Source organism: Pecten maximus, chromosome 13, assembly GCF_902652985.1.
Source record: "Pecten maximus chromosome 13, xPecMax1.1, whole genome shotgun sequence".
In the NCBI taxonomy this organism is placed as follows: Eukaryota; Metazoa; Mollusca; class Bivalvia; order Pectinida; family Pectinidae; genus Pecten; species Pecten maximus.
The window spans coordinates 12585097-12600223 of record NC_047027.1 but is presented as its reverse complement, the minus strand read 5'-3'; the positions used below and the strand labels follow the sequence as shown (position 1 = coordinate 12600223).

General features: G+C 37.1%; 1 protein-coding gene across 1 annotated transcript; it reads right to left on the bottom strand.

Annotated features, from left to right (window-relative positions):
• Positions 1 to 7978: 7978 nt before the first annotated feature.
• Positions 7979 to 15080, bottom strand: LOC117340444. The gene is made up of 8 exons (XM_033902204.1): positions 15054 to 15080; positions 12323 to 15021; positions 11970 to 12093; positions 11628 to 11754; positions 11308 to 11426; positions 10839 to 11034; positions 10367 to 10427; positions 7979 to 10217 (listed from the first exon to the last, which is right to left on the bottom strand). The coding sequence occupies exons 1-8, from the start codon at positions 15078 to 15080 to the stop codon at positions 9890 to 9892; spliced, it is 3681 nt and encodes a 1226-aa protein (XP_033758095.1). The 3' UTR covers positions 7979 to 9889.
• Positions 15081 to 15127: the final 47 nt, after the last annotated feature.

Here is a 15127-nt window from a genome sequence, read left to right as displayed (position 1 = left end):
GAGCTGTGATAAACAAGTCCTACCTGAGCTGTGATAAACAAGTCCTACCCGAGCTGTGATAAACAAGTCCTAGCTGAGCTGTGATATACAAGTCCTACCCGAGTTCTATTATACAAGTCCTACCGAGCTGTGATCAACAAGTCCTACCCTAGCTGAGATTTTAGAAGAAAAAAATTGGTTAAATTTGTCAAAAAAACAAGTAATATTCAGAAGAAGTAGGTTATCCATCAAATGTACTGAAATCCAAACTTTGCAGTAGCATTTGAACAAAATTGGGACTCAAAAAAGAAATGATACACATTATCACAAAATATCTCACCCCATATCTTAGTCGTGCCTCGGCTATGGTGTAACCCAGACATAACATCATGGACCTTGCTTGTCTGTAATCATCTTTCCAGAAGTCACAGTTGGTTGTAATGAATGTGTGAGGATGTAGGTCTGTGTCACTCTTGAAACCTGAAGCAGAAATAACATCCACCAAGTGATAAACACACTGTCCCATCAGATTCTGTCCAGTAGAAGACTTATCTAATTGATGTATGGTGTATCAATAAAATTTGTTGAAAATCTGTCCTAGGTCCGGGTTGTTCAAAAGCTGATAAACTTAATCACTTGATTAACAAGAGATCCCAGAGGGATCTTGGCGCCCACCATTGAATGATCTTCATAGGTTCCATGTCAGATTGATCTTTTCTCTACTTTTCCCTTCATTTTACTAATCTGTGCAAATTGAGACATCCCTCCAGTACTTTTCAAACAAGGGAATCCTAGCTATATAAGAAATTTGAGATTTAACGATAATGGCTGTTTGTTTGTCAGGTTGTTTTCAGGACAGACTGGTCCAAAAATGCAATACCAAGGGGAACCTACTTATGAAATTTGAGAAAGATCCATTCAGTACTTTGAGAAATAGAGATAACAAACTTCAATTGTCAAAATCCAAGATGGCGGTCTGTCCGCCATATTGTTGTCCAATTGATCTCAAAATGCAATAAGCATAACGAGGCACCAAGGGGAACCTCACTATGAAATTTGAGAAAGATCCCTTCAGTACTTTCTCAGAAATAGCGATAACAAACTTCAATTGTCAAAATCCAAGATAGCTGCCTGTTGGCCATGTTGTTTTCCGATTGGTCTCAAAACGCAATATGCATAACTAGGCACCAAGGGAAACTTACATATGAAATTTGAGAAAGATCCATTCAGCACTTTCTCAGAAATAGCGATAACAAACTTCAATTGTCAAAATCCAAGATGGCTGCCTGTCGGCCATGTTGTTTTCTGATTGGTCTCAAAACGCAATATGCATAACTCGGCACCAAGGGAAACCTACATATGAAATTTCAGAAAGATCCATTCAGTACTTTCTCAGAAATAGTGATAACAAACTTAAATTGCCAAAATCTAAGATGGCTGCCTGTCGGCCATGTTGTTTTAAGATTGGTCTAAAACGCAATATGCATAACTAGGCACCAAGGGAAACCTACATATGAAATTTCAGAAAGATCCATTCAGTACATTCTCATAAATAGCGATAACAAACTTCAATTGTCAAAATCCAAGATGGCTGCCTGTCGGCCATGTTGTTTTCGAATTGGTCTCAAAACGCAATATGCATAACTAGGCACCAAGGGGAACCTACATATGAAATTTCAGAAAGATCCATTCAGTACATTCTCATAAATAGCGATAACAAACTTCAATTGTCAAAATCCAAGATGGCTGCCTGTCGGCCATGTTGTTTTCGAATTGGTCTCAAAACGCAATATGCATAACTAGGCACCAAGGGAAACCTACATATGAAATTTCAGAAAGATCCATTCAGTACTTTCTCAGAAATAGTGATAACAAACTTCAATTGTCAAAATCCAAGATGGCTGCCTGTCGGCCATGTTGTTTTCCGATTGGTCTCAAATCGCAATATGCATAACTAGGCACCAAGGGGAACCTACATATGAAATTTGAGAAAGATCCCTTCAGTACTTTCTCAGAAATAGCGATAACAAACTTCAATTGTCAAAATCCAAGATGGCTGCCTGGTGGCTATGTTGTTATCCGATTGGTCTCAAAACGCAATATGCATAACTAGGCACCAAGGGGAACCTTCATATGAAATTTGAGAAAGATCCATTTAGTGCTTTCTCTGAAATAGCGATAACAAACTTCAATTGTCAAAATCCAAGATGGCTGCTGTCGGCCATGTTGTTTTCCTATTGGTCTCAAAACGCAGTATGCATAACTAGGCACCAAGGGGAACCTACATATGAAATTTGAGAAAGATCCCTTCAGTACTTTCTCAGAAATAGCGATAACAAACTTCAATTGTCAAAATCCAAGATGGCTGCCTGTCGGCCATGTTGTTATCCGATTGGTCTCAAAACGCAATATGCATAACCAGGCACCAAGGGGAACCTTCATATGAAATTTGAGAAAGATCCCTTCAGTACTTTCTCAGAAATAGCGATAACAAACTTCAATTGTCAAAATCCAAGATGGCTGCCTGTCGGCCATGTTGTTGTCCAATTGGTCTCAAAACGCAATATGCAGAACTAGGCACCAAGGGGAACCTACATATGAAATTTGAGAAAGATCCCTTCAGTACTTTCTCAGAAATAGCGATAACAAACTTCAATTGTCAAAATCCAAGATGGCTGCCTGTCGGCCATGTTGTTTTCCGATTGGTCTCAAAACGCAATATGCATAACTAGGCACCAAGGGGAACCTACATATGAAATTTGAGAAAGATCCCTTCAGTACTTTCTGAGAAATAGCGATAACAAGAATTGTTTACGGACGGAGGGACGGACGGACGGAGGGACGGACTGACAAAATGGGGGTTGTGTGGCTTTTCCTTCTGTGGCTAAAAAAACCTCTGTGGCTGTGGAGTAATGTGGCTAAAGTAAGTGTTCCCACAAAATGGCACTTGTGTGACAAATATGTCCCTTCATCTGTGTGTCTATATAGACACACAGTTGTATGGACATTTTAAACACACAAAGTGTATGGACATTTCAAACACACAAATATATGGACATTTTAAACACACAAAGTGTATGGACATTTCAAACACACAAATATATGGACATTTTAAACACACAAAGTGTAGGGATATTTCAAACACACAAAATGCATGGACATTTTTAATCACACAAAATGTATGGACATTTAAAACACACAAAATATATGGACATTTTAAACGCACAAAATGTAAGGACATTTCAAACACAAAATATATGGACATTTTAAACACACAAAATGTATGGACATTTCAAACACACAAAATGTATGGACATTTCAAACACAAAATGTATGGACATTTCAAACACAAAATGTATGGACATTTTAAACACACAAAGTGTATGTTCATTTCAAACACACAAAGTGACACAATGTGTATGGACATATAGACACACAATGTGTATGGACGTTAGACACACTGTATAGGGACATAAAGACACACTGTATATGGACATTTAGACACACAGTAAATGGATATATTCCATAGAATAATGAAGTACATATAAACACACAAATCAATGGACAAATAGTCGAACAGTGTATGGACATAAGACACACAATGTGTATGGACGTTAGACACACTGTATAGGGACATAAAGACACACTGTATATGGACATTTAGACACACAGTAAATGGATATATTCCATAGAATAATAAAGTACATATAAACACACAAATCAATGGACAAGTAGTCGAACAGTGTATGGACATAAGACACACAATGTGTATGGACGTTAGACACACTGTATAGGGACATAAAGACACACTGTATAGGGACATTTAGACACACAGTAAATGGATATATTCCATAGAATAATGAAGTACATATAAACACACAAATCAATGGACAAGTAGTCGAACAGTGTATGGACATAAGACACACCATGTGTATGGACATAAAGACACACTGTATAGGGACATAAAGACACACTGTATATGGACATTTAGACACACAGTAAACGGATATATTCCATAGAATAATGAAGTACATATAAACACACAAATCAATGGACAAGTAGTCGAACAGTGTATGGACATAAGACACACTGTATATGGACATTTAGACACACAGTAAATGGATATATTCCATAGAATAATGAAGTACATATAAACACACAAATCAATGGACAAGTAGTCGAACAGTGTATGGACATAAGACACACAATGTGTATGGACGTTAGACACACTGTATAGGGACATAAAGACACACTGTATATGGACATTTAGACACACAGTAAATGGATATATTCCATAGAATAATAAAGTACATATAAACACACAAATCAATGGACAAGTAGTCGAACAGTGTATGGACATAAGACACACAATGTGTATGGACGTTAGACACACTGTATAGGGACATAAAGACACACTGTATATGGACATTTAGACACACAGTAAATGGATATATTCCATAGAATAATGAAGTACATATAAACACACAAATCAATGGACAAGTAGTCGAACAGTGTATGGACATAAGACACACAATGTGTATGGACGTTAGACACACTGTATAGGGACATAAAGACACACTGTATATGGACATTTAGACACACAGTAAATGGATATATTCAATAGAATAATGAAGTACATATAAACACACAAATCAATGGACAAGTAGTCGAACAGTGTATGGACATAAGACACACAATGTGTATGGACATAAAGACACACTGTATAGGGACATAAAGACACACTGTATAGGGACATTTAGACACACAGTAAATGGATATATTCCATAGAATAATGAAGTACATAAAAACACACAAATCAATGGACAAGTAGTCGAACAGTGTATGGACATAAGACACAATGTGTATGGACACAAGACACACTGTATAAGGCCATAAAGACACACTGTATAATTCTATTGACATCAAGTCGTGCATTTATAAAGACATCTAGACACAGGAATTGTATTGACTTCGAGACATAAATCTATAGACATTGAGATGCTGTGTGTAATATATCGAAACACTAGCATGCGATATCCATACACTTGCCTATATGTCCATACAGATGATTGGTAATAAAGAAGGCAAAGATGAAAATTGGTGGATATGTACATATCTTCCATGAAACATTGTACTCTTGATTCTTCCCTTCCAATCCATCCAAATTACATTGATCAAATTTGGTTTCTTAAGTTTCAATTTTGTTTCCTTTTTTTAACTTAAAGTAGAGACACATATAACCTACTTGTATCGCTCACCTGGTTTGGTTTTGCTGAAAAAGCCTCAACTAAAGGAAAAGTATTTATAAGTTTTATATATTTATTTCCCTATTTGTTCCCAAACCTTGATTCCATTACCCATGATGCTTCTGGCTAAGCTTTGTAAAAATCCACCGTCTTTCATGACAAGTAAATAAAATAAAACCAATATAAAAATTTGACGCCGGACACTGCAGCATGACAAAAGCTCATCAAGGTGAGCTAAATGAATGGCAAACGACACTTGTAGTAGCACACCTGGTTTAAAAAGAACCCTATAAAAAAATCCAGACTAGACTTTTACCTTATTTCATCAGAGCTATTAACAAACATAGGTAAAACAGATATAATTCCAGGTTACAAAACTGATCACTCAGCAATCACCTTGCAAATAATAATATCTGACTTTAGGGGATTCTGGAAGTTTAATAACTCCCTCCTGAAAGATACTCTTTATATAAATAAAGTAAAGGAAACCATTCTGAAAACAAAACAAGAATATGCTCTGCCGGTTTATAATATTTCAAATATACCAGAGATAGACCCATCCATGTTTCAGTCATCACTCAATGACCAATTATTTTTTGAAATGGTTTTACTGAATATACGATCCATGACTATATCTTATTGCTCTAAAAAGAAGAGGAAAAATAGGGAAAGACAGATAAAATTGGAAAACCTTATCAGAGTCACTGAAGAATTAACTCTAGACAACATTGACCCTAATCATATTCTAGTCGAGATTTTAACTGATCTTAAGTCCGAGTTAGAGGACCTCCGGGAAAATCAAATGAATGGGCTGCTAATAAGAGCGAAGGCTCAGTGGATCAAAAGTGGTGAAAAACCCACAAAATATAACTTCTATAACTTAGAAAAACGTAATTATGTTAATAAAAATATCACAAAAATAATCCAGGGGGATGGTAAAATTATAAATGATTTGCTGAATGAAATCAAAAAACTTTCACGTAAATCTATATGCAAGTAAAGATAATGAATTAGAAGAAGTTGATTTGGATATTCTTCTCGGGGATTATGAAGTACAATGAAATTAAATCAGAGTTAGATCGACCAATTACCACGAAAGAACTAGCTCATTCAGTAAAATGTCTTAAAAATGGCAAAAGTCCCGGCCCAGATGGGTATACAACAGAATTCTATAAGTTCTTTTGGATTGATCTCAAGTTTTTTATTACAAAATCCTTAACTTTGGGTATTCAAAAGGGCGAGTTATCACTTACACAAAAACAAGGTGTTGTAACTCCACTACCTAAGGGTAATAAACCTAGAGAACTCCTAAAAAAAAAATTGGAGACCAATTTCTCTCCCTAATGTTTCCTATAAAATACTCTCTAATGCAGTTGCTTATCGATTAAAAGATGTTTTAAATAGTATAATACATGAAAATCAAAGGGGTTTTTTAAAAGGTAGATTTATTGGTGAAAATGTTAGACAAATTTATGACTTAATTTAATATGCAGATGAGAAGGAGATACCTGGTTTATTATTATTAATAGATTTTTAAAAGGCCTTCGATTCTATTTCATGGAACTTCATAACCAAGGTTTTAACATATTTTAACTTTGGTAATTATTTCAAAAATGTTATCCATGATTTATTCCAAAATGCATCTTAATGCGTTACACAACATGGTTTTTTCTCTCAATTTTTTAATATTGGTAGAGGATGTAGACAAGGCGATCCGCTGTCACCCTATCTTTTTATTATGTGTGTGGAGATACTTGGTATATTAATAAGAAATGATAAAGACATAAAAGGCATCAAAGTCGGTAATAAAGAATTCAAGTTATCACAGTATGCAGATGATACTGGTCTCACATTAGATGGCTCAGACAAAGCACTCAAGAAAACTTTAGATCTTCTTACTCTATACGCCAAATACTCTGGGTTAAAACCCAACATTGAAAAAACAAAGTGTATATGGTTTGGAACTAAAAAATTAAGTACGGATAGGATATGTGCTAATAATAACCTTATTTGGTCAAATGAACCATTCACTTTCCTAGGAGTGAAATTCAGTCCGAATCTGTCAGAACTTGCTGACTTGAATTACTGTGACAAACTTAAAGAAATTAAATCTCTCATTTACATATGGTCAAAGAGGTGTCTTAGTCCAATAGGTAGAATTAGTTGTTAAAAGCATCATTCTTTCTAAATTACCACATTTGTTTATAAGTATTCCAAGACCTGATAAGGACTTTGTAAAAATCCTAGAAAGACTTATATACAATTTTATATGGGGCAGGAAAAACGACAGAATCTCAAGAAACCAGATAGTTCAAAATTACAAAGATGGCAGTCTTAAAATGGTTCAAATTGATGCTTTCATTAAATCCATGAAACTATCCTGGATAAAACGCCTGTTAACAAATGATAATTCATGGACCTACCTTTTTGAAGAAGTGATTGGCGAATCAAAATTTACTATTATTTCATATGGGGCGGACTATTGGAGAAAAAATTCTTAATCTATTAAAAATCTGTTCTGAAAAGAAGTCCTCGAAAATATACATTGTTTTTTGTACCTTCCATGCAATGAAGAAAGTGTTTTGTATCGTCCCTTGTGGCACAATCCAGAAATAAAGATTGATGACAAGACCTTACATTTTAAACAATGGTCACGAAAAGGGATATGTTATGTGTATGACTTATGTAATGACCAAGGTAAATTAATTAAAAACTATGAAGAATTTTGCGAGAAATTTTCCTTTTCACCAATACTAACTCAGTTTTATGGCATCAGGAATACCATTCTGTCTAAATGGCCTTTTCTGAGAAATTATAATTCCACTATTATACTTCCACATTGTCAAAAGTACATTTATCACATCTTAACAAATAAACAACGAGGACTCTCGATATATAATCTTTTTATTGAAGATTTAACTACAAATGATAAATACAAAGTCAAATGGTCACTTGAACTTGATATACATCAAAATCAATATTGGTGGGAAAAGATTAACTTTATAATATTTAAGTTAACCTCGGACTCAACACTTAAATGGTTCCAATACAGAATTACTCACAGAATCATTAGCACAAACAAATACCTGTGTATGATAAATGTAATTAACTCGCCTGTATGCTCATTTTGTAAAGCAAATATAGAATCAATAATCCACTTGTTTTGGGAATGTACTCTTGTTACAAAATTTTGGCAAGAATTCACCACATGGGTAGAAAACAAAACCGAGAAAACTCATCAGTTTGAATAATTCAGATGTTATCCTTGGGAAAACGGACAACGAAATAAACAACGTAAACTTAATTATTGTTTTATCAAAATTACACATATACAAGCAAAAGTATAAAAATCATCTGCCTGCTCTATTTATATTCAAAATGGAACTAGAAAAACATTACAAAATTGCACAGTACATTCATAGGAAAAATATGACTGTCCAAAAATTTGAAAAACGATGGGTTGATTTGAAAGCACTTATAACGTAACAAATCGAAAAAAGGAAAAACTTGATATTGTTTCTTTTAGAACTCTACTACTGTTAAAGTATGAGTCTGTGCGTGTATGAAATAAGTCTTTATGTAACGAAACTTGTCACTTACCGGTAGTACTTCGGAAATTTTACCAGTCAAATTAAATTGTTATTTGAAGCAGTTTATGTCGCTTTACTGCACGATCTGACTGACTGTACGACAACTATTTTTAAAGTATTTAACGGTTTTACTTAATCTGCATGTGCAGACGCAATAATAATCGAGATTTTAGAAATTGTTTTCAACAGCGGTGTACAGTGTCTTACTCCACCGTACACCGCTGTACCATTATAGAAGACACCGTACACCGCCGTTGAAAACAATTTCTAAAATCACGATTATTATTGCGTGTGCACATGCAGATTAAGTATAAATGTTAAATACTGTAAAAATAGTTGTTGTACAGTCAGATCGTGCAGTAATGTGACATAAACTGCTTCAAATGACAAATTAATTTGACTACGGTAAAATTTCGGAAGAACTAAGTGACAAGTTTTTCTTTCTTTATCATTACTGGTTATCCTTATACTTTAAAAGAGGTGCTGAGAACAACCTCTGTTTTGTAAGAAAGCGTTTCATTACTTGAATTATGTGTAAAGCTAAATCAGTTTCATTAAAAATGCAAATTTTCTTTCCTGTTTACAAAATTTGCCAGTTCCCTGTCGCCTGACTAGTACATACATCCGTTATATATGGTGATACACGATGGTGCTAGGTGCTTCCATCCGACACTTTCATACCAACATAAACACTGCTTTTAAAGGTCAGCACCTATATATCATAGTTCATACATAATAAAGATCGCAAAAGGTCCCCATGACACTTCGTCTCGGGTGACCTAAAAAGCTCCATGTTGAAAGTAAAATATGTTGGTCCTGCTAAAGCGAAATAAAACATGTTTTTAGTCTTGTATTTTTCCACATTCAAAATGCAAAGTGATAGCAGCACTTATCATGTCCTTACCTAGGACATGAAATAACCAGACTTTCAATTTTAACAAGATACAATAAATCATTCAATGGGTGTCCTTTAGGAGCAAACACAACAATTTTAATACAATATTCATTTCTACAATTTGCAATATGTGATTGAAGTCAAATCAGGAATGATGCCTCTTTTGAGTAAACAAGACTTTAGTTTTTCTTTGCTTTATGGTTGATGGCACTGATTTTCTTGATAATAAGATGATTTGCTCTTTTATGCAGTTCTCCACCGTTTTTCAAACTTTTTGATTTTGCTTTTTGACATGCTTGGGCTCTTGGAGTAGTTCCAGACGATAGGTAAGTCTTAAAGTAAGTTTGGATCTCTTCCTCCTCTTTTGCGCTCCATTTCTGCCTGGAAAGTCTGGGTTTTTTTGACAATGGTGGCCTGTCTTCTACCTCAGAGTCAGACTCTGATTCCTTCTCGTCAAACATAACACTTTCATCCTCAACTTCTTCTAGCACACTGAATTCTGCAGAACTGAAACAGAACCGTGGATTTTTAAAGTTTGACAGGCTTAATCATCACTTTAATTTAGAAAATATTTCGAATCAATATTTACCTTCACAATATTGCAATTAATTCTCAGGTATCATATCTTGTTATTTACTTATTTATTAAATACCTACTTGTCTGTTGGATCTTGCCCATCGTCGTGAATTTTGTCCTGAACACCTTCCAAGAGAATGTCTGAAAAGAAAACAATGCACAAAATGTGAACATTTATGAAAGATCACAGATTGTCCTCAGTAAGGTCTCAGGTATGATGTCAATAAAAATGCCATTGGAACTTCAAATCATCATGGAAAAAAGTATGACAACTTCAAAAGAATTCTGTTATGCTTGTTTAATATGTATGCATACTGGTTTCCATGTTTTTCCCCCTCCAAATAGCAGTTACTTGAATAGATTTTAAAAGTGAACACTGAAACGTTCGTCTCATTTAGATTACTCACAACAAAATTTGTGACTGACCAGTGAGGTTAGGAATAGGCGTATCTTTGTTGCAGCTGGTGTATTCAAGAAGTGTTTTGCAAACACATTTTTCAAAAAAGAGTGAAGGAAAAAATGGTGACATGTACACATGAGAAATTTATATACCTTTCAGGTCAATGTTTTCTAGGTTCTGTCCTTTGAAATTTTTCGTCAAATTGAGGTCTTGAACCAGCAAAAGTTTGCTCACATATGTTCTTTCCAACATCCCGGACATCTGTTTGTAATGCTGCTTGTGTACCTTGCTTGTGTGGCCAAGATGACTGCAAAGCCACTCCATTTCATTATCCTTCAGATTCATCACCTGAAATGTCAAACCATTTATGATGATGTCTTGGTAATTCAACAAGTCTTTTATGAATGGATTATATCTTTGGGAAGAGCAATATTTCTCTTCTATAGAAACCCTTTAGTTCAAACAAGTCAAAAGCTGGATTTTTTTTTTTTTTCAAACAACTTTCACTTGATTTTATCAATGTTAAATATATTCCATACTTTGCTAATCCATTTGCAACATTTTTACCTGGCAATACAGATAGTGATAGCTTTATAAACAATACATAAGTAAAATACCTACTTGTGTGAGAGTTGCGGTGTATTTGCGCATGGACACGCTTGTTATTCGTGATGGAGAAGCCAGCTCACATTCCTCACAGATCTTTTTTAGAGAGCTGTATACCCTTGCATAAGACTTCACTGGAAAAATAAATATAAAACATGTTAAAAACCTGAAACCCTTTAGTATGTTCCTTGAATTTGAACTCTTTATGGGAATTGTTAAAACATTCACGTGAACACGTAATCCCTTTTTGAAATTAATACTGCATCAACAAATCACATTGGAAAGATTGAGAGCGTTTTCAAATAATCATACCAGTAAATAATTTATCAACTTACACGAGTTTGGGAATAAGTATTGGTTGTTTGGGTCGACACCTGCTTCATTTCGTACCCCTTTGTCGGAGATGAACTCCAGAGGTTTCCTTGCATCTGCTGGTATGATGACTGGTACCGGTCTACATCTCTAAAATATACCATACATAGCAGCACTCCATAATTAATATTTCACACCATCAAATAAAAGTTTGCAAAATAATTGAAAGAATGTTTGTAAAGATTTTTTCCAAGAACATCTTTCCCACTAGAAATTTCCAAGTTTTTTTAGGGGAACCAACCATGGGTTCTGGGAGTCAAGTGGAGTTTTAATTAGAACAGTGCAGACTTAACAGACATTGATACCTTTCCTCGTACGGTCATCAGTTCTTGGGTCTTCAGCAACAGTTTTTCTACTTCTGACAACTCCCCAACCATACTTGCATCTATGTCGGATAGGTCCTTTGTTCTTGAAGCATAGCTTTGTAGCCTGTAAATACCAAATCGATGTTGTTTTTATAACATCAAACAAGCAGTAGTGAAAAAAAACAAACAAAAAACACACAAGCAAATATTGTTCATATAAAAAATATTCGAAGAATTGTCTTGCAATATCTGCATTAGCTTACATTTCTATAAATATCAGAAATATTTGACAAAACACCAGGTAGATATATATGACCAAGAAAAGGTTAAACAATCACTTGATGTGTACTTACTTGATAACCTCCAGTTCCCCAGCTCGACGTTTGTTGAAAAGAAGAAGTCGTGTTTGAAGCAACAGCACAACACGATAATAGTTCCCACTTGTCAACTCTGTTGTTTTCAATTCTTCCATGAGGTGTTTTGTAAGTCGTTGAATATCTTCTGGGTCTGGCAGTTCCTTGGTACGATCAAATGAACGTCTAGCCAGTACTGCTCTTGCATGGCGTGTTACTTTTTCTTTCCATTCAATGTCCATTAGTTTGAGGACAGCTTTGCAATCTTTTGATGCAGATTTGGGTTCATCAAATTTTCCTTTCAAACACAAAGCCCATTTAGCATCAACTAATCTTTTGATGTCATACTTCAGCTTTATTGCATTGCTGGGAGATTCTAATTCCTCCTCATCATCCATAAATGGAATGCAGCATGTCAGTGCTGCTTGAGCAATCATGTCAAAGAAACATGGCTTCAAGTAGTACGACATATCCTGGTTGCATCCATCGCCATCCGATTCAAGTATAGCTTCATCCGGTTCACTGTTTTCCTGGTTTCCAGATTTCACCATTGTTTTGTGCAGTTCACGTAGTTGTGTAAGAAACCGCGCACAAAGTCTCATCCTTTGGCTAGCATAGTAACGTCTCTTTTCAATGTTATCTATATTTCTCCTCAGCCAGCTTTCCCCCAGAGCAACAATTAGTTCATCCTCTTTCGCCACCTTGGCTATTTTATCATCTATCATGCTAGGAAAAACTTCTGTCAACATAGCTTTGGAACATTTTGACTGGATATGCCCTGCTAATATCATAGATTGGGTAGAAAGGCTTCTTCTACTGAGTTTTACATTTTTTCCTTCCTTTTTGGTACATCTCTGGTGATGGTACTTAATACATTTCAACAAGATCCATTCACTACAATTTGGACATGGTCCGTACAAAGAAATGTCAAGTTTGTTGTCTGAAGGACGCCTGGCTAAAAGAAATTCTCCTTTTAATTCTTCAACAACTTTCCTGTTGTGCAAGTCATCACCAAACCTCCTCACTTTGGAAAAATCTGGTACTTTCTGTAGTAAAATGTCTTTCACCTTGGGATTGTTTCTGTGGGTTTTTAAATGAGTTGGAATATGCTGCACTAACTTTCCACATATGAAACATGCATGATAACTGTTATATACCCGGAGATTCTTTTTCTTCGATGCTTGGGCTCGTGATCCTTTCTCACTCTTTAGAACTTTTCTGATATAAATATTCCTGTGGGTGACATCTCTTGATATTTGGTCTTCACACAATGCTTCTTCACATTCAAGCTCATCATCTTCATTTTCATGTTCCGCTTTCTCTCCATCATCAGAATCACATTCCATATTTTGTACATTTGACTTAGATACCTTTTCAAATTTGCTCAGATTTGGAATATATTCAAAGACATCACTTTCATCAGAACTGGAGTCATATGGAACAAAATCTGAGTCAACTTCCATTTCATCAAATTCTTGTCCTGTTTCCCAAAAAGAATAGTTGAAAATATCCTCAGAGCGTCCTGGTGTGGGACTTTCCTCAGAGCGTTCTGGTGCAGGACTTTCCTCAGAGCGTCCTGGTGTGGGACTTTCCTCAGAGCGTCTTGGTGTGGGACTTTCCTCACAGCGTCCTGGAGCAGGACTTTCCTCAAAGTGTCCTGGTGTGGGACTTTCCTCAGAGCGTCCTGGTGTGGGGCTTTCCTCACAGCGTCCTGGTGTGGGACTTTCCTCACAGCGTCCTGGAGCAGGACTTTCCTCACAGCGTCCTGGAGCAGGACTTTCCTCACAGCATCCTGGTGTGGGACTTTCCTCACAGCGTCCTGGTGTGGGACTTTCCTCACAGCGTCCTGATGTGGGACGTTCCTCATAGAGTCCTGGGACGGGGCTTTCCTCAGAGCGTCTTGGTGTGGGACTTTCCTCACAGCATCCTGGTGTGGGACTTTCCTCACAGCGTCCTGGAGCAGGATTTTCTTCAAAGTGTGCTGGTGTGGGACTTTCCTCACAGCGTCCTGGGGCGGGGCTTTCTTCACAGTGTGCTGGTGTGGGACTTTCCTCACAGCGTCCTGGTGTGGGACGTTCAACATTGAGTCCTGGGGCGGGGCTTTCCTCACAGCGTCCTGGTGTGGGGCTTTCCTCACAGCATCCTGGGGCGGGGCTTTCCTCAGAGCGTCCTGGTGTGGGACGTTCATCATTGAGTCCTGAAGCAGGGCTTTCCTCACAGTGTCCTGGTGTGGGACTTTCCTCACAGCGTCCTGGTGTGGGACTTTCCTCACAGCGTCCTTGGGCGGGACTTTCCTCACAGCGTCTTGGTGTGGGACTTTCCTCAGAGTGTCCTGGTGTGGGACTTTCCTCAGAGCGTCCTGGTGTGGGACGTTCCTCACAGCGTCCTGATGTGGGACGTTCCTCACAGCGTCCTGATGTGGGACGTTCCTCATCGAGTCCTGGGACGGGGCTTTCCTCAGAGCGTCTTGGTGTGGGACTTTCCTCACAGCCTCCTGGTGTGGGACTTTCCTCAGAGTGTCCTGGTGTGGGACTTTCCTCAGAGCGTCTTGGTGTGGGACTTTCTTCACAGCGTCCTTGGGCGGGACTTTCCTCAGAGCGTGCTGGTGCAGGACTTTCCTCAGAGCGTCCTGGTGTGGGGCTTTCCTCACAGCGTCCTGATGTGGGACGTTCCTCACAGCGTCCTGATGTGGGACGTTCCTCACAGCGTCCTGATGTGGGACGTTCCTCACAGCGTCCTGATGTGGGACGTTCCTCATCGAGTCCTGGGACGGGGCTTTCCTCAGAGCGTCTTGATGTGGGACTT